The 24162-nt window shown below is 44.6% G+C and overlaps 1 protein-coding gene across 1 annotated transcript; it reads right to left on the minus strand.

Annotated features, from left to right (window-relative positions):
• Positions 1-828: 828 nt before the first annotated feature.
• On the minus strand, positions 829-22405 carry NLRP9 (NLR family pyrin domain containing 9). The gene is made up of 9 exons (XM_045441386.1): positions 21909-22405; positions 14888-16448; positions 12916-13077; positions 11788-11955; positions 8558-8728; positions 4837-5007; positions 3285-3455; positions 2653-2823; positions 829-1469 (listed from the first exon to the last, which is right to left on the minus strand). The coding sequence occupies exons 1-9, from the start codon at positions 22186-22188 to the stop codon at positions 1337-1339; spliced, it is 2988 nt and encodes a 995-aa protein (XP_045297342.1). The 5' UTR covers positions 22189-22405; the 3' UTR covers positions 829-1336.
• Between the last annotated feature and the right edge of the window lie 1757 nt (positions 22406-24162).

Raw genomic sequence — 24162 nt, forward strand, 5'->3', positions numbered from 1 at the left:
GGCCCCGTGTCGGGCTCTGTGCTGAACACTTGCTCAGAGCCTGAAGCCTGCTTCAGATTCTGTGTCTCCTTCTCTCTCTGCACCCCCCCCTTGCTTGTGCTCTGTCTCGCTCTCTCAAAAATAAATAAATGAAAAAAAATTTTTTTAATAAATTTGAAAAAAATTAAAAATAAATAAATTTTTAATATTCAACCAAAATTGAGTTCTATATAGGGTCAATAAGGCATGAATAATTTATAGTAGAGGCAACAGAAAACCAGGCCATATTTAATTAAGCAATGTGTTTATGTATATTTGAAAAAGAAAACATTGAATTAAAGTCTGTAGATGCAAGTGAAAAAAAGAATACTGAATTTTCTTTTATGTTTATTATTTACTTTGAGAGGGAGGGAGAGGGTCAGAGAGAGAGAGGGAGAGAGAGAATCCCAATCAGGTTCCACACTGTCAGTGCAGAGCCTGACACAGGGCTAGATCTCATGAACCGTGAGATCATGACCTGAGCTAAAATCAAGAGTCAGATTAACAAACTGAGTCACCCAGGCGCCTGAAGAATACTGAATTTTTTTTTAAAAAGCTGTTGGAGTAGCATATTCTAAAGGATATGTAGAGGGGCACCTGAGTGGCTCAGTCAGTTGAGCATCCAACCTCAACTCAGGTCATGATCTCACAGTTCATGAGTTCAAGCCCCACATCAGGCCTGCTGTTGTCAACCTGTCAGCACAGAGCCCGCTTCAGATCCTCTGTTCCCCTCTCTGCCCTTCCCCTGCTTGCACTCTCCCAAAAAATAAAGAAATATTTGAAACAATAAAAATAAAAGATAAGTCGAGATTTGGAAATGTATTTTTATTATTTGACCACAAAACTGATCAAGTCTCAATTTGTACAAACTAAAAATGGAAAGTTTGGGTGGATGCTGGATGTAGGGACAGCAAATAAAACCTAAAATCTATAGACACATTCTACCATCACTTCTAAGTCAAAATTGTCAGAGGATTATGGTTCCTCCAAATCCAAGCGCTTACCTCCATCCCAAGACACCCACTAAGAAAATAAAGTCATGCTTTCCAAAGTGTTTATCCATTTAATGTATTCCTCTAAATACTGCAAGGGAGGGTGGGAATTTTAAAGATAGGGGTGGGGACTTAGGCACAGTTGACACTTATAAACTAAGTCACATTCCACTGTCACATCGCTAGGACGCTGTAAAGGGACCGGTCTGAAATCACAGCCCCCACAGCCCTGAATTACAGTTTATAGGACAGGGTATGTCAGGATGAGAACACCCACTGTGACTAAGGAGAAGCCTTTGTGAGACATTTACTTGAGGTGTTCCCCATCAAGAGAGCACACCCCTGACCCTGTACTCTTCGTTGACCCAAAGTTGGTGGGAAATGGTCAGGTGGGGATTTTTCTCTTCCACAGTGGTCAGTAGCATCTGAGTCTCCTCATCAAACGCAGATTTGTCCAGCCTGGGAAAATGGAAACCACATTTTCTTGACTTCATGCATCATCGTTTGCCTCTCTACATCCCAGTGCTGCTTCCCAATCCATTCTTTCCTAGAAGTGACTGGGAAAATCATTGTGAATGAGTGGAGAAAGGGTAGGAATGTGCAGAACGGGGTTGCGAATCATTCTGTTCCTCATCAGCATATCATCCAGGGGCCTGGCATATGGAGGGCACCCAAATATTCATTCTACAGAAGCCAAATACATACACTGTACATGCAAATATCATGTTCAGAATAACACTGACTGCTACTCTTCTAGGAAAGTGCTTCTGGGTCAAAACTGCTTAGCCCTTTATAGACCCATCTGTCATGTCCACGATGAGGTTACATCTTTACGGGCAATACAAGGCAGGAGATGGTGTTTATAGGAAGGTGGCAGTTCTTACCTGGGCAATTTTGCCTCTCAGAGGACATGTGACAAGGTCAGGAGACATTTGTGTTTTACTTCAGGGAACGGATGTCATAGCTATTCTTTTTTCATTAATTATTAGTTTTCAAATTATTATTATTTTATTGAGATACGATGGATACATAACATTGGATAAGCTTAAAATGTACAACGTTGGTTTGATCCATCTATATATTGCCAACTTAGCGTTAGCAACATCCATCATGTCACATTATTATAATTTCCTTTTTTGTGGTGAGAACAATTAAAATCTTGGCTCTCAGCAACCTCAACGTTTCCACTTTTTTTTTTTTTTTTAATTTTTTTTTTTTCAACGTTTATTTATTTTTGGGACAGAGAGAGACAGAGCATGAACGGGGGAGGGGCAGAGAGAGAGGGAGACACAGAATCCGAAACAGGCTCCAGGCTCTGAGCCATCAGCCCAGAGCCCGACGCGGGGCTCGAACTCGCGGACCGCGAGATCGTGACCTGGCTGAAGTCGGACGCTTAACCGGCTGCGCCACCCAGGCGCCCCATCCACTTTTTATCATCATGACCAGAGAAAGGTGACGGGCACGTAATGGGCAGGAAGAGGCCAGAGACACTGCTTAACATCCTGCAATGCACAGGATACCCCCATAGCAAAGAGTCCTCCAACCCAAATGTCAGTCATGCCAAGAGTGAGAAAAACCTACCGTAGACTAACCTCACTCACTCTGAGGTGTCTCACCAACAAGGGAAATGGCGTCCACTCACCCAAGCCGCTGCAGGGTGCAGTCCAGGTGGCACATGGCCTCACAAAGCACTACTGCCCCATCATGGTCCAAGCTAATCCAGTCCAGGTTCAGGTTCCTCAGTGATTTGCAGCCAGTGAGGGCCGAGGCCAGGGCCTCACAACAGGCAGTGGTGAGGTGACATATTTCCAGCCTGCAACAGGGAAACACAGCAGCTTTGGCAGGCCAGAAGGCACACCACTGTGAGATGCCAATACCACGCCTCTGAGCAGGAAACTTTAGAGTCTAGACCACTGGTTCTCAACCAGGGCCATTGTATCCCCTGGGGGACATGTGGCAACATGTGAAGACATCTGACACACCTGGACAGTGCTGCTGGCATCTCTCAGGTAGAAAGAAGCCAGGGATACAGCTGAACATCATACAGTGAACAGGACAGCCCCTTCCCCACCACAGCAAAGAACTACTCAGTCCCAAATGTCAATAGAGCCAAAGTTGAGTAAGCCCTGGCTTCACAGTATGGCATTTTGCTAATCAGATCATTCCAGACACACATGGTTTTAAACCTGCTTCCCCTAAGTACCACTAATCCTCCAGCCTTTCTTATTCTTGAAATGGGCAAGACTTCTCATAAAGATAATCAGTGACGCTCACCCAAGAGTCTCTACTTTACAGTTCGGATGCTTCAGAGCTTCACATAATTCCTTGACTCCGGTGTCTTGTATGTCATTGCTCCCTAGTTTCAGGGTCTTTAGTTTTTCATTGCAAACAAGAACAGCAGAGAGGTGCTTGCAACAAAGAGGAGTAAGGTAACAATCTGACAACCTGGGGAGAAAATACACACCACGAGATACAATCATGAGGTCCCATTTTGCACAGCTTAGCTTATTTTCAATTATGCATATGAAGGAAGATGTCCCCGAGTATTTCTGAGATGACGATGGTGATGTTTCCTCCGCCTTCCTGCCCAACATGCTGGGCTGTGATTCTGCTGCCTGTCTCTGCTCTCCCAGGGCCTCTGTACCTGTTCTTGCTGGTTGAATGCTCCTGCCCAAGTATCAGTGGGGTTACTCCCTCACTGCCTTCAACTCCCTGCACTAACATCACCTTTGGTGAGGACCTTTATCACTATTTTATATAGCATCATGTCCCCAGTCTCTGTCCTACCTCCAAGCTCTCCACAGTATTTATCACCCACAACATATGTATACATATGTTCATAAGTCTTATATAATGTATGCATATATTCATAAGTCTGTATGGACACATACACATGTATGGACATACCTAGACATACATATGTTATATGTGTGTGTGTGTATGTATGTATGTATCTGTCTGATATATGTGTGTATGTGTTTCTGTGGTTCTGAAGCAGGAATGATTTTTGTCCCTCCCTCCTGCCCCAGGGGACTTTGGGCAATGTCCACAAACAATGTTGGTCTGCCATACTGGGAAAGAGGGTATAACAGCATCTAGTGGGTAGAAGCCAGAGATGGTGCTAAACATCCTATAAAAGATCCTACAGGACAGCTGGTCCCCACAATAAAGAATGATGCAGGTCAAATGTCATAGTGCTAAGATTGATAAACCATGATATACACACACATACTTGCAGCCCACACTCATGTGTGTGCGTGTGTGTGTGTGTGTGAGAGAGAGAGAGAGAGAGACCCCATAAAATTGGCTTCCATGGAAACAGAGATATTAGAGTGTTTCGTTAACTAATTCATCATCTTATCTACCCAGAAGAGTTTCCAGTGCCCAGTAGAAGCAATAATGCTATGCCTGCCATCATTTATCGATTGTTTATTTTGGGTAAGTCATTGGTAATAGTTCTTTATGTGCACTATTCCCGCTGGTCACCTCAATTCTTTGACATGGGAAACATAATTATCCTCATGTCACACTGGAGGAGAGGTGAGGCATCCTCACATGTTCATTGGCTAGCCTAAGGCACAGGGGATTCCATTTCTGGCCTTCCTGAGGCCAGAGACCCAACTCCACAGCAGTGTGTCCTACCCAAGACCTGTCAAGCTCTTTGGTCAAGACACACGTGAGGACCACTGGACACCCCTGCAGGTATCAGGCAGGGCCTTGCTTTTTTCAGCAGACCCCGTGATGTTGCCCCTTCCTGTTTCCTTTTCAGGGTGCTGATATCCAAAAAGGATACTCTGACATTCATGCAAATCATAGCCAGACCTACCACAGCTGCTCGATGTTGCAATTTGGATGCTTCAGTGCCTCACAAAGAGATGCCACTCCACTATCTTCCAGGAGATTTGACTCCAGATCGAGCACAGACAGGGATGTGTTGCACACAAGGGCTTGGGAGAGGTAGTCGCAGGCCACAGAGGTGAGGCCACAGCACATCAGCCTGCAAAGACACACACACACACACACACACACACACACACACACACATTCAACTTGTCAACCCGCTCAGGCTCCAACTGGTAACCTTTTCATGAAGCCACAAGCAAGTTATTCCTTATACTCCAGAGTCACTTGAGAAAAGTAAGAGAGGGGCGCCTGGGTGGCGCAGTCGGTTAAGCGCCCGACTTCAGCCAGGTCACGATCTCGCGGTCCGGGAGTTCGAGCCCCACGTCAGGCTCTGGGCTGATGGCTCAGAGCCTGGAGCCTGTTTCCGATTCTGTGTCTCCCTCTCTCTCTGCCCCTCCCCCGTTCATGCTCTGTCTCTCTCTGTCCCAAAAATAAAATAAAAACGTTGAAAAAAATTTATAAAAAAAAATAAAAAATAAATAAAAAAAAAAAAAGAAAAGTAAGAGAATTAGAACACCCGACAGCTGCACAAACACAGAAGCAAGAATGTGGGATCTGGAATAGGACGTCCCAAACTGGACAACAGAATCTCAGATTCCAGCTTCAGGTCAGGTCACCACCGGCTAGGTGACCTTAGCCAAAGTCATCCCTTCTAGGGACTTGTTGTGCTTATCATGTGGTGGAATGTGCTGGATGACATCGTATTTAACATGATTTCTCTGGTTATACCCACTGTTGGAAATTTGGAAAGCAGCGGGAAGCGTAAGACACCAGCAGCTCACGAGTGAATGTTACCCCTGGATGTAGTGAATTTAGTTGATATTATGTTTGACATGTTTTGTTTTGTTTTTAATTAGCGGTCAACATGTAAGAACCAAGAGATTTCACATGGAATTTCCTACCTCTACCTCCCACAGACAAGCCAGCTACCTGAAATTCCGTGGCAGGTGGTCACGCAGCAAAAGACACACGGCGGGGAACAGAAACTCCCATGTGGCAGGGGCAGGCACTGTCCAACTCACCAGCACCTCCACCCAGCCCCTCACTCACTCTGGTTGTTTGCCTGGGCTTCAGGGGACCCCTGAGCACGACCTCTGGCAGGAAGCAAGCACAAGTCTCTGACAAACAAACACTGCTCATCTATGATGGATTTCTCTTCCCATCTTCTCGTGTTTAAGATCAGCCAATGGCACGTACTTCATACTTTTTTCAATGAAATAAGTATTTTGAATTTTGAAACTTCACTGATACGTATTTTGAAAATTCATTAATACGTTAATGGTTGCATAAGATAATCTCCAGTGGCTTCACTACTGTATATATTTCCTAAATATCTCCACTTGTATTCTTTATACTTTCTGCCATTTTAAGTTATATTGAATTACTACCTTGCCTCAAATTTTTTTTAATGCTTTTTTAAGGCTTACTATTAAGACTTTTCATTTCACTTTATTTGCTAACATACTTTGCAAAAAAAACTCAACAAATTAATACTCCCAATCATTGTATAAATTTGTCCATTTGGCAGAATCCTGGCCAAGTGGAATATATTTTAAATTTTTGAGCATTCGTTATAAAGAGCATTATTTTGCTGAACATTTTTACTTTTAAAATTACTAGTGACATTTGTACATGTTCAGCAGTCTTTCATTAAAAAAGTTTTTTTTATTGAAGTATAATTAACATACAGGGTTATAATAGCCTCAGATGTACAAGAAAATGATTCAACAATTCTGTATATTAATTACTCAGTGAGCATCACGATAAATGTATTCTTCATCCCCATCACGTAATTCATTATTTCACCAATCCCGCCACCTACCTCCCTCCTGGCAACCATCAATTTGTTCTCAGTATTTAAGAATCTGGGGGCACCTGGGTGGCTCAGTTAAGCGTCCAACCTTGGCTCAGGTCGTAAATTCATGGTTTGTGAGTTCAAGCGCTCTGTCGGGCTCTGTGCTAACAGCTCGGAGCCTGGAGCCTGCTTTGGATTCTGTGTCTCCCTCTCTCTCTGCCCCTTCTCTACTCACTTGTGTGCATGCTCTCACTCTTTCTCAAAAATAAACCAATATTTTTTTAAGAGTCTGGCATTTTCTCTCTTTTTTCATTCATTTGTTTGTTTGCTTTGTTTCTTAACTTCCACTTTTTCTTTCTTAAATAGGCTTCACACTCAGCATGGAGCCCAGCACAGGGCCTGAACTCACAACCCTGAGATCAAGACCAGAGCTGAGATCAAAAGTCAGATGCTCAATCAAATGAGCCACCCAGATGGCCCAAATTCCACCTATTTTTAAGGAATACTGATTATGGTGTAAAAACAAACAAATAAACAAAAAAAAAAACATGTTAAGTGATGGATCTTGAAGAACCCTTTAGAAAAATACAGCCCATTTGAGAGGCACCTGGGTGGCTCGGTCTGTTAAGCATCGGACTTCGGCTCAGGTCATGACCTCACAGTTTGTGAGTTCGAGCCCTGCATTGGGCTCTGCGCCGATAGCTCAGGGCCTGGAGCCTACTTCAGATTCTGTGTCTCCCTCTCTCTCTGCCCCTCCCCCACTCACACTCTGTCTCTGTCTCTCTCTCGAGAATAAATAAACATTAAAAAAAATTTTTTTTAAGAAAGAAAAATACAGCCCATTTTAATTGCTGGTCATCAAGTACATGTTAATTCTATTCATTGTATAACATCAGCCACTTATTTCATAGCCAAATCTTTCCACCTTCCAATATGTCATTTCTTTCGTACCCTCGATGGTTTTTCATTCTAATCTTTATAGATCAAAGTTGGGGAGGGGGTTCTTTCTTTCTTTCATGGTTTGGTTTTAGTGTTTAATGTTCCTGGAACATATTTCACTGTTGATTTTCCTATACAGTCTAGAATGTCGTCTCAGTGGTAGTATTCTTTCCCTTTCCTGTCTTAGATGCCACTGTGTGTGTGTGTGTGTGTGTGTGTGTGTGAGTGTGTGATGCACAGGCCTATGGGCACACATACATGCATGTGTGTGCACACACAACACAGCTGTTTCTGGGTTGCTCATGCACACCCACGGATTTGGCGTTCTTGCACCTGCCCCCACGTGGAAGCACCACGACATTCCACCTGATTTAACACTAAGTTTCCCATGTGGCCTCACTGGGCAAACAGAGGTCCCACTCTACCGCTGCCCTGGCCAACCGCCCACCACAGAGGAAGCACTCCACTGTGCATATTTGCAGCATGAGAGAAATGGCAGCTCTGGAGGGCCCCAGTAATAACCTAGAACGTGCAAACCTTGCCCCTAAAACGGACCAAATGAATGCTTTGTCTTAGATGTTTACACACTCCCTCTCCCCAGCACCAATTGTATCTAAGGCATGGTCCTTGTTCACAATAACCAGGATTTACTGGGCTCTCAAGTAGACACGAGGTACCTAAGGGTGGGTCTCCAACTCTCGAATTCAACCTCATGGTGCCGCTATGGAGGAGGTGTTGTACTAGCTCCATTTTACTGACAGGGCAACTGAGGCATGGAGAGGCAGGTCTGACTATAGACTCTGCGTTCTGCAGTCTCCCTCAGTGAGCAGTTGATTACCTCCACTATTGATGGGTCCACAGGTACATGTCCACAGTCTCCCCAGAGCCCACTTTCCCCAGATGGACTCACAGCAGTGTCTCCAGGGCACAGTCTGGGTGCTTCAGGGCATCACACAGCATCAGCATGCCTTCATTCCTCAGAGGGTTTTCCACCAGAGAGAGAAGCTTCAGCTTCTTGTTGCAGACCAGGACCGAGGCAATATCGTCGCAAGCTTTTGCTGTGATGTCACACCTCCCCAACCTGCATGTGAGACACATGTTGCAGGATGTGACCACAGGCTTTGAGCGGCCACGGACCATATCCCAGCTTCCAGTCTTACACCAGCAAATCCACCATCTACATTCCAGACTTGAAAAGCACAAATGTGGCAGGACCCCTGCTTGGCTCAGTCGGTTAAGGATCCAACTTTGACTCAGGTCATGATCTCACTGTTCATGAGTTTGAGCCCCACATGGGGCCCTGTGCTGACAGCTCAGAGCCTACAGGCTGCTTCAGATTCTGTGTCTCCCTCTCTCTCTGCCCCTCCCCAATCAAATTCTGTGTGTCTCTCTCTCAAAAATAAAGAAGTATTTAAAAAATTTTTTAAATAAAATAAAAATAAAAGCACAAATGTAATTACATGACTCTATTTATTTATCCCTATTGCTTTCCACTGAAGTTAGGAAAAAAATCTGGAAACAATCAGCAAAACTAAAAGGCAACCAATGGAATGGGAGAAGATATTTGCAAATGACATATCAGATAAAGGGTTAGCATCCAAAATCTATAAAGAATTTATCAAACTCAACACCCAAAAAACAAATAATCCAGTGAAGAAATGGACAAAAGACATGAACAGACACTTCTCCAAAGAAGACATCCAGATGGGCAACCGACACATGAAAAACTGCTCAACATCACTTATCATCAGGGAAATACAAATCAAAATCGCATTGAGATACCACCTCACACCTGTCAGAATGCCTAACATTAACAACTCAGACAACAACAGATGTTGGTGAGGATGCAGAGAAAGAGGATCTCTTTTGCAAGAGAATGCAAGGGAATGCAAACTGGTGCAGCCACTCTGAAAAACAGAATGGAGGTTCCTCAAAAAATTAAAAATAGAACTACCCTATGACCCAGGAATTGCACTACTAGGTATTTACCCAAGGGATACAGGAATATTGTTTCAGAGGGACACACGCACCCCAATGTTTTTATCAACACCATCAACAATAGCCAAAGTATGGAAAGAGTCCAAATGTCCATCGATGGATGAATGGATAAAGAAGATGTGGTATATATATACAATGGAATATTACTCAGCAATCAATAAGAGTGAAATCTTGCCATTTGCAACTACATGGACGGAACTGGAGGGTATTATGCTAAGCGAAATTAGTCAGAGAAAGACAAACATCATATGAATTCACTCATATGAGGACTTTAAGACACAGAACAGATGAACATAAGGGAAGGGAAGCAAAAATAATACTGAAAGAGGGAGGGGGACAAAACAGAAGAGACTCTCAAATATGGAGAACAAACAGAGGGTTACTGAGGGGTTGTGGGAGGGAGGATGGGCTAAATGGATAAGGGGCATTAAGGAATCTACTCCTGAAATCGTTGTTGTACTATATGCTAACTAATTTGGATGTAAATTAAAAAAAAAAAAAAAATCAGAGCTAGTGGTTCTCAACAGGGGCATGAGTTTTTACCCCAGGGGGACATTTGTCAGTGTCTGGAGAAATTGTTGGTTGTCACAACTAGGGAGAGGGGTGCTACTAGCATCTAGTAGATGGAGGCCAGGGATGCTGTTCAACATCCTACATTGTTGTGGACAGCCCCTACCCCCACAGCAAAGAATGATCTGGAGCTCAATAAATCTGATTATCCGTCAATAGTTCTAAGGTTGAGAAGCCCTAGTCTGAGCCTTAATGCAGCTGAAAAGAGCATCTTGTGGGGGCACCTGGTTGGCTCAATTGGTGGAGAATGCAATTGTTGATCTCAGGGTTGTGAATTCAAGCCCCCTGGTGGGTGTAGAGATGACTTAAAAATAAAAAATATTTTTTAAAAAATAGGACATATCATAGGCTAGGGCAGCTTTCTCCATCTCAGCACTATTGACATTTTGAACTGGAAAATTCTTTGTTGTGGGACCTGTCCTGGATGTTATTGGATGCTAAGAGTAGCACCCCTGACCTCCACCCACTACATGCCTGTAGCATCCTCACAAGGCAATGATGACCATTAAAAATGTCCAGATGCTGACATTTCCTAAGAGAAAAAACTGCCCTCTGTTGAGAACTAATGGTCTGGGGGGAACCTGATTTGGGGGACCTCCCACCCCTAATACCAAACTGAAGTCAAGATTATAATTGGTCTGCCCCAAAGAGGCAAAGTTTCCCTCAGTAAATGTCTACCAATGACCCCTGGCTTCCTAGATCTGTTCCCCAATTCTTATGCTAATGTGGAATATTAAAACCCTGTGCAAATGGCCTAACATGAAATGGAGCAAAATACTCAGGAATTTTCTAAGTTCCCCATCACTAGAGAGAGCTCGAGTAGAAAAAAAAAGTCATGATATGGAAAGAGTTCAAATGAGGAAAAGGATCTACAGAAAGCCTGTGTGTTCAAACAACTCATGCACGGAATGCACCTCTCTCTCCTAATGGATCTCAACCAAGTTACAGTTAACCAAGTGTATGGGAATCTGTCAATTACATTTGCAACTTTTCCAGCAAAGAAGAGACTCTGAAGCAGGGGAGAGAAGAGCATATTCTCCAGGTGGGTTTAATGAGTTGGTTCTCAGTTCCACCCCCCTTTTTCTTTCTGCTAAAAAAATGGATTGATCCTGTCTAGAAACCACCCAACTATGGTAGGTAGGGGCATCCCAGATAATTTTCAAGAGGGAGAAATGATTTGAGGCAAATCGCTTTCCCTCTGGCTTCCATGTTGTCACCTACCAGATTCACATAAGTACACTTGTGGTCATTGATATGATTTCTCATTTTAAGTGTCTATGAATATCTTCAGGGGAAAAAAAATGGATTTGGCACAGGTGGTTGAGGACAGAACCAAGAAGAGGAAGGTAAGGTGTCCACGAGAAGTAATCCAAGTGACTACCAAAGGAGGGAAAGCTGTAACAAGCCTTCTGAGAGGTCTGAAGATCGCTCTTCTGAGGTCTGGAGAGGCTGAGATGGAAAATTTACCATGTAAGAGACAAAAGACTGATGCAGGAAAGAAATGGGCACATTCCATGGAAAATTCCATGCTGGACAAGAAACATCACTGGGTGCGGACAAGCCAAGACTCACATCAGCTGTTCCACGATGCACACGGGGTGCTTCAGCGTTTCACACAGCTGCCTGACGTTCACAAGGGAGAGTCTAGTGCCGTGCAGGTTCAGGCATTTCAGATAAGGGTTGTGAAGAATGGCCTCAAAGAAGTCTGGGCCATTTCCAACATAAGATGCAAAATTATACCTAGAAAAAATGTGGAAACTCATGCAGCAGAGTCCAAGCACAAAGGAAGATACGTCTTACACAATTCCTCCCACCTGTCTACTATGCTTAGGCTCACAACACTGTTTGTAGATATCCCGTTACTGCCACCTGTAAATTCTCTCTACCCGGGGTTTTCAGACAGCAGACAAACACAGAGGCTCAGCTGCTCAGTTCTCTCCTTTCTTGCTAGTCCCTGCATGCCCACACACCACCGTCCATACTGGAAGGGAGTGAACCAAACTCATCCCATATTAAATTCTAAGCACCGTCAGGATGGGGACATGATGCTTGTGCATCTTTGCACCCACAGGTCCAGGCCGGAGCTTGACATACAACGGGGATGCACGTATTTGAGTTAACTCTCCAAGAAGAACCATGTTTCCCAAGGAAAGGATCCATTCGTTTAAAAACTAAGGTTTTGGGGCGCCTGGGTGGCTCAGTCGGTTAAGTGTCTGACTTCAGCTCAGGTCATGATCTCGCTGTCCATGAGTTCAAGCCCCACATCGGATCGGGCTCTGTGCTGACAGCTCAGAGCCTGGAGCCTTCTTGTAATTAATTCTGTGTCTCCCTCTCTCTCTCTGCGCCCTCCACTCACGGTCTCTCTCTCTCGCTCTCTCTCTCTCTCAAAAGTAAATAAACATTAAAAAAAGAAGAGGGAACCAATGGTGGCCACCCACCCCAGAAAACAAAGCACTTCCCCATTTTTGCGTGGAAACTGACCTATAGTGCCTGGGGACCTAGCCTGTTGACCATGTTCAATCCTAAAGTCCCCCAGTTTGCTCACAGTTGCTTCTTGTCAATAAAATATTGGTATCAAGGAAAGTGCTCCCCAAATTTTTCTTGAGCCATTGGATTGCAGCTCTGTGCATTGGTATTTCCCAAAAAATCCAGAGTAGAAAGGACGAAACTCAGTTGTTTACAGGACAACATCCAACCTACCCGAACTTTTGGAGTTTACAAACAGGATGAGCCAGGGCTTTCCAGAGAATTTCCAGGGAGGGCTCATCAAACATACAATTGTCCAGATCTAACATCTGAAAGTTCTTGTTGGCCGTGAACACAGAACAAAGGTCCTTCCAGAAGGAGAGCTTCTCCTCGTCACTGTGGGAGAACAAAGACCATGACTCTCCAGTGGCTCAGTGCAACTCAACACATTCTCAAAACAGGCAGAACACCATCCCCAGAGCCTCCAAAGCTCCCCAAAAGACACCTGGGCCTGAACAAGGAGAGGGAAGGCCAGGTTGGCTGAGCTAACAGGTCAAGTGGCTAAGGAAAGGACCCTGAGGCCAGAGCAATGGGAATCAAACCCCATTTGAACCACTTAGCTAAGTGACCCTAGACAAGCTATTCAGTCTTATTCAGCCTCCTTTTCTTCCAGTTTTAGGCAACAATACCTGACTGTTGTATGAATGAAGGTTGAGATTTGGTGATCCATCAGTAAAACAGGAAACTACATCCAAAAATATGGACATATAGGTACAAAATAAAGTCATGGAGATGTAATGTACAGCATGGGTGTGACTACACTTAATAATACTGTATTACATTTTTGGAAGTTGCTAAGAGAGCAGATCTTAAAAGTTCTCATCATGGGGCACCTGGCTGGCTCATTCCATAGAGCATGCAACTCTTGACCTTGGGACTGAGTTTGAGCCCCATGTGAGGTGTAGAGTTCACTTTTAAAAAGTAGCTCTCAGGGCACCTGGGTGGCACAGTAGGTTAAGCGTCTCTTAGTTTCAGCTCAGATCATGATCTCGAGGTTGGGGAGTCCAAGCCCCGCATCAGGCTTTGTGCTGACAGTGCAGAACCTGCTTGGGATTCTTTCTCTCTCCTCTCTCTCTCTCTTTCTCTCAAAAATAAATAAACTTTAAAAAATAAAAATAAGAATAAGTTGTGCCTAGGTGGCTCAGTCAGTTAAGCATCCAACTTCAGCTCAGGTTATGATCTCAGAGTTCATGGGTTCAAGCCCCACATCAGGCTCTGTGCTGACAGCTTGGAGCCTGGAGCCTTCTTCAGATTCTGTGTCTCCCTCTCTCTCTGTCCCTCCCCTGCTCTCACTCTTGCTCTCTCTCTCAAAAATAGATAAATATTTTTTTTATTTATTGTTTAAAAAATAAGAAATTTAAAAATTAAAAAGTTCTCATCACAAGAAAAATTTTTGTAACTATGTGTGGTGACAGCTGTTAACTAGACATATTGAGGTGATCATTTTGCAACATAAAAAATTACTGAGGGGCGCCTGATGGCTCAATGGGTTAAGCGTCTGACTTCAGCTCAGGTCATGATCTTGTGGTTTGTAGTTCGAGCCCTGTGTCAGACTATCTGCTGTCAGTGCAGAGCCTGTTTTGGATATCTGTCACCCTCTTTCTCTGCCCCTCCCCTGCTTGTGCTCTCTCTCAAAAATAAATAAACATTTAAAATGTTTTTTAAAAAATACTGAATTATGGGGTGCCTGGGTGGCTCAGTTGGTTAAGCATCTGACTCTTGATTCAGGCTCTGGTCACGATGTTGCAGTTCATGCATTTGAGCCCCGTGTTGGTCTCTGTGCTGACAGTGAAAGCCTGCTTGGGATTCTCTCTGCCCCCCTCTCTCTCTCTCTCTGCCCTCCCGCCCCCAACTCTCTCTCTCTCTCTCTCTCTCTCTCTCTCAGTAAATAAATAAACTTTAAAAAAATAAAAATAAAAAAATACTGAATCATGAAGTTGTTCACTTGACACTAATATAATGTTATATGTCAATTATACCTCAATTTAAAAACTAAAAACCAAAAATGCAACCGTGAAAAGTCTCTGATTGCAAAAGCCATGTTTTTTAAATGTAAACATCCAAGGAGGACCCATTGGGAACTAAAACAAGATACAAGTATGGTGTGTGTAGGGTGGGGGTAGGGGTGATTAATAGAGGGACTCACTTTGTGATGGATCCAGAGTCATCTGAAAAGACATTTTCTATAGACAGGTGAAGTTTCTGCAAATTTTGGCAATGTTTCATACAGAATGCTGATATTACCAATTCTTCAATGTTACCAATGTAAATATCAACTTCCTTGAAGAAATCCATCACTTGTCTTACAAATTCTTTCTCATGGGTCTCAAACAAACCGCTGAACAATTCCTGGAAATTCACCACAACCTGACTGGTGTCACATTGACTTAAACTTTTAAGGCATTGGGTTATTTCCTGCCTTATCTCTTTGGACAGGAGAAAACCAAAGGACGTCTCTAGCATGTTGGTTATTTTTCCAGTTGAAACTCCAAACAAGAATGTTATCATCTGGGACAAGTGGCTCTGGACCCGACTCACACCTGCTGTTACAAGCTGGGTCACACTTCCAATGGCCGGGTCAGGATTGTCCTCGGGTTGTCTGAGCAGATAGAACATGGCGGCACAAAACTCTTGGATGCACAAATGCATGAAGATAAAACAGTCGCCATTCCTGAGAAGGAGTCTCATGCCCACCCACATCAAGGTATCGGACTCAGATACCCCACTCCTCCTGAGGTCCCCGTGGCGAAACACAAATGTGCGCGTCCATATTCCCTCTGCAGCCAAGGTACACAGGCCTTTCAGTCGGGCTCTGCTCTGCTTGGGGGTACAGTTTTCATTTCTTGACTTGAATACGTTAATTAAAAAGGATGCATACAAAGAAGTGGTGCTTTCGGACGCAACCTCAAGGTCTTTTCCTTTCTCCAGCTGCCATTTCATACAAGTACAGACCAGCCAGCATACAAGAGGATTATGGCAGAACATACAGAGCGGGACGTTGTCCCTCACAAAACTGAAGGCTTTCATGGCTTTGCTCCTCTCGCGGAAGAAATGGTAGAAATACAGCTTCCTTTCATGATGAGAGAATCCTGGGAGGACTATGTATTTTGGATGCTGCAACAGGAAATAATATCTTCTCATGCCCACTGTTCCCAATGCGACAAGCAGAGAAGACTTTGGAAGCATTTTTCTCTGCAGCAAACTCCTCACGATAATCTGCATTGGCTTCCGCTGCTTCTGGTCATCGCACAGCTGAGTCGTAATCTCCAAATCAAACTTGAGTTCCTCAAAGCCATCCATGATGAACAGGATTCTCTCTGGCTGGGAAAAAATGTCCTCGACCGGCTCTGAAGACTGGGGCCAGTCCCTGGAGATGAGCTCCACTAAGCTGGTCTCTGCAATGGCGTTCATTTCACAGCCATTGAGGAAGAAGATAAATGCGAATCTGTCCTTCCAAAGGTTGCCCTCTGCCCATTCCAGTACGGCTTTCCTCAAAAGGGTGGTTTTGCCAATCCCTTCTGGACCTTGCAAGACCACCGTGGGTGTGGGCTCTCCAGCCTGGCTGGCAGGATATGCAGCCTTCAGGGTTTCATACTCATTCTTTGTGGTTTCTTTATAGAAATCACTGGGAACTGGAAGGCAGGTTTCTTTCTCCCATATGAGACGGAATTTTTCTCTCATGTGATTTCTGTATGGGTTTGGTTTATCTGAGTAGACAGGGGTAGAATACCAGACAGTTAAAAATTTTTTTTAAAAAGTGCACTCATTCTTTGACACCCAGAATGATCCCTAGAGATTTACTTGACCACCTGTATGAAGACTACGGTATGTCCATGGATGGCCAGGCTAATTCACTTAGTTTTTATTAGGACCATAAGCTATCTCAAATCACGTCCATGTAAACACCTAGCCCAAACCAGAGGTCTATCTCAGAGCTACAAGGCAATATATTGTGTGAATGCTTCAGAGTCACATTCAAAATCTCCCCAGTGAAGAATCCCATAACCACTATCATTTACTGAGTGTCTGCCAGGAACCAGGGCTGAGAATGTTACTATGGTTACTATGTCTTTCATGTCAACAACCCATCGAGATTTGTTCTACTCCCACTTTACCCAAAAAAATCAGAGAGGCAGAATGTGTCTCTTGATTAATTTGCGCTAGTGAATAACGATTAGGGTCAGGTGCCTGTCGCACATCTGTCTGATTTGAAACCGTAAGGTCTAAGCTATTTCTGTTCTGCCATGCTGACTGCAGGTGAATTTCAGAAACTCACCCCTGAATCATCATTCTTCCAACCCACCCTTACGATGTACCTTCCATGTTCAAGGCAACACATTACAGGAGGTTAGATAAAATGACACATGTGGTCAAGGACCATAGCCTGCATGGGAGAAATCTACACCACAGTAGGGGAGGTTCTTCTGCATGTTTTCCAAGCAAAGGGCACTGATGGCTTTGTCCAAGGATGTAGGACTAGATAACATTCTTGGAATGTAGCGACGGCCCTTCCTCTCTCTGGGGCAAAGGAAGATTTGTTTCTAAAATCAGGTGTTTCAAGGTATGTGGGTAGCTCAGTCGGTTAAGGATCCGACTCTTTCTACACCCCTACTCAGCAGGAAGAAGCTATGGAAGATGAGAGCTTCTACCTTCAACAACCTTAAAGATTTAAAGGTCGAGAGAGTGTAAAGCAGGCTGAGGGAAAACACAAGATAGCACTGCCCTCCCCCAGGTGGGACATATGTGATATTCCTTGGACACTCCCAGCTACCCAAAAACAAGAAAGGACAAAAAACAAATGGTGAAACTGATAACAGTCTCCACCAGTTTACCAGAAAAAGGCAATCCCATCATAGCCTAAAGTCCAGGAACTCCCTACTGTCTCAATGTTAATGCCTTGCTAGAGAGAAAAACAACCTTAGCTTGACAACAGCTAGGCCTCTAGTAAGTCTGTAGCATGTGAAAGTCTCTTTGGAAACTCCCCCTAGACTTTATCTCCCCGGACTCCATCAACAGTGCCCCCCCCCCCGACACACTTATAGTGCAGCTCTTCCTGCCCATGGGTCATGTCCCCATGCTTTAATAAAATCACCTTTTTGCATGAAAAGAAAAAAGAAGGGATATGACTCTTGATTTCGGCTCAGGTCATGATCTCACAGTTAGTGAGTTCAAGCCCCATATCAGGCTCTGCACTGACATTGCAGAATCTGCTTGGGATTCTCTCTCTCCACCCACTCCCCTCTCTGCTCCCCCTCTGCTTGCGCTCTCTCTCTCTCTCAAAATGAACAAACTTTAAAAAATAATAATTAAAAATGTTTTCACAATAAAAACGGATGTTTCTTTCCCCTCTGGAGAAATTTAGACATGTCTCTCGCTCCCTGGAGACTTGCCAGGGTAATAAAGCTAGTGTCAGTCCCTGGAGGGCAGAGGGCAGGGCTGTCAACGGGTGTTAGGTAAGGTCGGGATGTCTGACTCTCCAGGCTCCTCAACTATGTCTCAGATCTATCTGAGCCCACCTCCAAACCCTCCCTCCGCACCCCCAGGGAGACTCAAAGGACAAGAAGAACTAATGTGAACATAAATCTCATTTCCTGTTATTCAGGGAGCAATGAATCTTCTAAATCCATCTGGGCTCATTCTGTCCTCACGGACCACATTTATGGACATGTGGCACGCTGGCCCAACAGCAGCTTGCTGCGTAGGAATTGCCGTAGCAATTGACAGTCCAGCCACTGCGCGATGGGTCCGCAACCCAGGAGACATGCCTTGGTTCAACTACTTTGCATCATGAGACTTTAGGACTATTATAATCCATCTGAATTTGGCTTACTTACCAGAATAGGAAGTCTACTCCCACAAGTAGATAAAAATCAATGAGAGAATAACATGTAAAATTGGACAAAGCATCCTGCAACTTTGAGTTACTGTATCAAAGGTAAATTTAAAAAAAATTTTTTTTCAACGTTTATTTATTTTTGGGACAGAGAGAGACAGAGCATGAACAGGGGAGGGGCAGAGAGAGAGGGAGACACAGAATCGGAAACAGGCTCCAGGCTCTGAGCCATCAGCCCAGAGCCCGACGCGGGGCTCGAACTCACGGACCGCAAGATCGTGACCTGGCTGAAGTCGGACGCTTAACCGACTGCACCACCCAGGCGCCCCAAAGGTAAATTTTAAAAAAATGACTTTTCCGGCAATAGCCAAAGTATGGAAAGAGCCCAAATGTCCATCAATGGATGAATGGATAAAGAAAATGTGGTGTATATGTGTGTGTGTGTGTATACACACACACACACACACACACACACACACACACACACACACAATGGAGTATTATTCAGCAATCAAAAAGAATGAAATCTTGCCATTTGCAAAAACATGGATGGAAGTAAAGTGGATTATGCTAAGCAAAATTAGTCACTCAGAGAAAGATACAAATCATATGATTTCACTCATATGTGGGATTTAAGAAATACAACAGATGGGGCGCCTGGGTGGCTCGGTCGGTTAAGCGTCTGACTTCAGCTCAGGTCATGATCTCGCGGTCCGTGGGTTCGAGCGCTGCGTCGGGCTCTGTGCTGACCGCTCAGAGCCTGGAGTCTGTTTCAGATTCTGTGTCTCCCTCTCTCTGTGACCCTCCCCCATTCATGCTCTGTCTCTCTCTGTCTCAAAAATAAATAAACGTTAAAAAAAATTTTTTTTAAAAGAAATACAACAGATGAACATAAGGGAAGGGAAGCAAAAATAATGTAAAAACAGGGAGGAGGACAAACCATAAGAGACTCTTAAATACAGAAAACAAACTGAAGGTTGCTGGAGGAGGGGTGAGTGGGGAGATGGGCTAATTGAGCGATGGGCATTAAGGAGAGCACTTGAGGGGCGCCTGGGTGGCTCAGTCGGATGAGCATCTGGCTTCAGCTCAGGTTATGATCTTGCAGTCTGTGAGTTCGAGCCCTGCCTCGGTCTCTGTGCTGACAGATCAGAGCCTGGAGCCTGCTTCAAATTCTGTGTGTCCCTCTCTCTCTGCTCCTCCCCCACTCATGCTCTGTCTCTCTCCTTCAAAAACAAATAAAAACATTTTTTTTTAATTTAAAAATAAAAAAAAAGGAGGGCACTTGATGTGATGAGCACTGGGTATTATATGTAGGTAGCGAACCAACGGATTCTACTCCTGAAGTCATTATTGCACTATATGTTAACTAACTTGGATGTAAATTTAAAAAAAATAAATTTTTTAAAAATGAAAAAAAAAAAATGACTTGTCTGGAGGCACCTGGGTGGCTCAGTTAAGCGACTGATTCTTGGTTTTGCTTCAGGTCATGATTTCATGGTTTGTGAGTTCAAGTCCCACGAGGGGCCCTGCACTGATGATGCGAAATCTGCTTGGGATTCTCTCTCTCCCTCTGCCCCTTCTCCATGCGTGCTGTCTCAGTCTCTCTCAAAATAAATAAATAAACTTTTTTAAAAAAAGAAATACTGGGGCGCCTGGGTGGCACAGTCGGTTAAGCGTCCGACTTCAGCCAGGTCACAATCTCGCGGTTCGTGAGTTCGAGCCCCGCGTCAGGCTCTGGGCTGGTGGCTCAGAGCCTGGAGCCTGTTTCTGATTCTGTGTCTCCCTCTCTCTCTGCCCCTCCCCCGTTCATGCTCTGTCTCTCTCTGTCCCAAAAATAAATAAACGTTGAAAAAAAAATTTTTTTTTAAGAAATACTTTTTTTTAAAAATGTCTGACATTTTGTCTCTCTCTCTCTTTTTTTTTTTTTTAAAGAGTATCCTTCCAGCAGAGGGTGTAAATGAGCCATCAATGAGTCAAAAAATAACTGATTTGGAAAAGTGTCTATTCATGTCTTCTGCTCATTTCTTCACTGGATTATTTGCTTTTCAGGTGTGGAGTTTGGTGAGTTCTTTATAAATTATGGAAAGAGCCTAAATGTCCATCAACGGATGAATGGATAAAGATGTGATTTATATATACAATGGAATACTACTTGGCAAAGAGAAAGAATGAAATCATGCCATTTGCAGCAACATGGATGGAACTGAAGGGTATTATGCTAAGTGAAATAAGTCAGAGAAAGACAGATATCACATGTTTTCACTCATATGTGGATCCTGAGAAACTTAACAGAAGACCATGGGGGAGGAAAAGGGGGGGGGGAAGTTACAGAGAGGGAGGGAGGCAAACCATAAGAGACTCTTAAAGACAGAGAACAAACTAAGGGTAGATGGGGGGGCTGGTGGGGAAGAGGGGAAAGTGGGTGAAGGGCATTGAGGAGGGCACCTGTTGGGATGAGCACTGAGTGTTGTATGGAAACCAACTTGACAAATTATATTTTTTAAAAAAAATTAACTGATTTGGGGGCACATGGGTGGCTCAGTCGGTTAAGCGTCCAACTTTGGCTCAGGTCATGATCTCGAGGTTCATGAGTTCAAGCCCCACGTCGGGCTCTGTGCTGACGGCTCGGAGCCTGGAGCCTGCTTCGGGTTCTGTGTCTCCCTCTCTGTCTGCCCCTCCCCTGCTCGCGCCCTGTCTCTCAAGTCTCTCCCTGTCTCTCAAAAATGAATAAATGTTAACAAATAAAAATAAAAAAGAATTAAAAAAAAATAACTGATGTCAAGTCAGACCTGTCCCTGCTGAAAAAGTCATCTAACATGAGGAAATGCTGTTGGGACCATGGTTTCTCCATTTGTAAACCTCAGGATAGTGGTGGGAATAAAAAGATATTAGGCATCAGTAGCACTTACTGTAGTGCTGGGGACATAAGCTGTCTCTGATTATTTCCTATTGTTAGGATTCTGCCTCATCCCTGGAGCAGGTCTACTCAAAAGGACAGTCAACTACCATAATGCAACTCTATCTCAGCACACCTGGTGATGAACACCCGACCCGGAGCATCCCTCGTAGGAGCACGGGCTCAGCTCCCGACAGGAAAATGGGGAGACACCCCTTAGATGAACAGGACACTACCCGCCCACAGACCATCACTGGCCCACGCATGGCCAGAGTTGCCTTACAATTCCATGACCTCCAAGGCTCCCTTGACCCACAATGCATTCTCAACTGATGGAGAGTAGCCACTAATTTAATACTATTCCCTTCATTCTCACAAGGTTCCAGTGAACCAAGCTTCTTCCACGGGTCCCTGCCCCCTTCATCCTCTTACACTTACTTCTGATCTCTTCCTGAGCCTTTGTCCAGAGGTCACGCCGCTCAATCTGTAGAAACAGGTTCAGTGTCAGCTCCCATGCCTGCTTTCCTGGGTAGTGTTTGCCCAACAGCTTTGCTACATCTTCTCTTGAAGCCTTCTTTAACTCGGTCCATGGGATTGGCTTGAGCTCAAGTTGCAGAGGTTCTCGCTTGAGGAGTTCCTTAAATTTCCAGAACTCTTCCTTTCTGAGCTCCTCCAGGTACCACAATAAGCCAAAGTCCGAAAAAAAGGATTCAGCCATCTTGCCCTGGGGTTGTGAACTTGGAAATCTCCAGAGAGAAAAAAAATTCTTCAAAAACAAGGACTAAGTCATACCTGAGGGAGAATGATGTGATTACAGAGATAAATCTGCAGTTGAGAGTGGCTTAAAATTATTGATAATCCTGCTGGGGCACCTGGGTGGCTCAGCGGGTTAAGCATACGACTATGTCAGACTCTTGATTTCGGCTCAGGTCATGATCTCACAGTTCCTGAGATCAAGCGATGAGTCAGGCTCTGCACTGACTCCCAAGAGTCTGCTTGGGATTCTCTCTCCCTCTCTCTGCCCCGCCCCTGCTTGCTTTCTCTTTCTCAAAATAAATTAAAAACATAAAATAAAATAAAATAAAATAAAACTTGGGGCGCCTGGGTGGCGCAGTCGGTTAAGCATCCGACTTCGGCTCAGGTCACGATCTCGCGGTCCGTGAGTTCGAGCCCCGCGTCGGGCTCTGGGCTGATGGCTCAGAGCCTGGAGCCTGTTTCTGATTCTGTGTCTCCCTCTCTTTCTGCCCCTCCCCCGTTCATGCTCTGTCTCTCTCTGTCCTCCAAAAAATAAATAAACGTTGAAAAAAAAATTTTTAAATAAAATAAAACTCTGGGGCACCCAGAGTTTCCTCCCTCTTTCATAAACCCCCCTTGCTAAAATTCTGTTTTTCATATCTCTCCCCAGGTCATGTGCATCTCACAAGTCAGAACCGACAGACCAACCGAGTCTGAGAAATAGCTCTCTGGTGTTTTCCCCCTTTCTCCTTAGTTATCTGATACGTGAGGTTCTCTGATTCTCCATGTCCCCGGTTACATTGTAGAAATACAGGGGGCCCCGGGTCAGCCTGAAGAGTCCCGTTCTGTCACCTAGAGTTGGGGGGGATAGACAACCTGTCTGTGACCTAAAAGGTCTGTCACATTGGTACATCCTTGCCAAAACTAGGGGGCAGGGCTTGAGCATTTCTGGTACCCCTCTACCTGGTTCTTTATGCACGCCAGATCTATACTAAGTGCTGAAAGGGGGAAACGATGAAAAAAAGAAAGATCAAGGAGAAGACGTCCTCACCCAATCTGGCCCCTGGTCCTCCTGGCTGGTCTCCATCAAAGAACAGCTGTGGAAGAAGCCACACTAAAAGTCTGTGCCTGAACTTTGATTGGCCATAAAATCTCTCCTTCCCCATTGGCTGGCATGACTCTTGATCGCCCACACTCTGGAGGTGATGGGAAACCATTTAGGCGTGTTCTCTCCACCTCAGGTGTGAGCAATCTTCCTTCAGGCATTGCTGACGGCTGCTGACTGATGGATTTTCTGATGACACTACTAATTACATCCCCCTGTATGATATAACCGCCGGGCTTTTGTGGGCAATCTTCTCCCACAGGAGCCACTCTCTCCTGATCTGAATATCTGACTTCTGCTGTCCCCATCATCTTGTGCCATTTCTTAAACTTCCACAACAGCACCTACAATGGGGAGCATCTATAGACGAGGGAACCGATGAGTATTCTCGAATAACTCGCCAGGGATGGAAAAGGCAGAAGTTAGATCTTACGAATGTCTTTCTTTTTTTTTTTTTTTAATTTTTTTTTTTCAACGTTTATTTTATTTTTGGGACAGAGAGAGACAGAGCATGAACGGGGGAGGGGCAGAGAGAGAGGGAGACACAGAATCGGAAACAGGCTCCAGGCTCTGAGCCATCAGCCCAGAGCCCGATGCGGGGCTCGAACTCACGGTCCGCGAGATCGTGACCTGGCTGAAGTCGGACGCTTCACCGACTGCGCCACCCAGGCGCCCCGCGAATGTCTTTCTTTTTATTACTGTGATAAGGACACTTAAGATGACACCTGTACCTTTAACAAAGTGTTCAGTGCACAATACAGTGTTGTTAACCGTAGACACAACGTTGCACAGCACAGCCCTAGAACTCACTCGTCCTGCGTAACCAGAAGTTTATATCCCCGGAACAGTAAC

The sequence above is a fragment of the Leopardus geoffroyi genome, chromosome E2 (genome assembly GCF_018350155.1).
Source record: "Leopardus geoffroyi isolate Oge1 chromosome E2, O.geoffroyi_Oge1_pat1.0, whole genome shotgun sequence".
In the NCBI taxonomy this organism is placed as follows: domain Eukaryota; kingdom Metazoa; phylum Chordata; class Mammalia; order Carnivora; family Felidae; genus Leopardus; species Leopardus geoffroyi.

Bases quoted from the DNA above. Each gene is read 5' to 3' on its own strand.
- NLRP9 (XM_045441386.1), bottom strand. From the start codon at position 22,188: ATGGCTGAATCCTTTTTTTCGGACTTTGGCTTATTGTGGTACCTGGAG. The intron at 5,008-8,557 runs GTGAGTCCATCT...GTGTCTTTGCAG, and splicing joins TGTGCCCTGGAGACACTGCT to GCTGATGTGCTGTGGCCTCA. The intron at 3,456-4,836 runs GTAGGTCTGGCT...TTTTCTCCCCAG, and splicing joins TGCAACATCGAGCAGCTGTG to GTTGTCAGATTGTTACCTTA.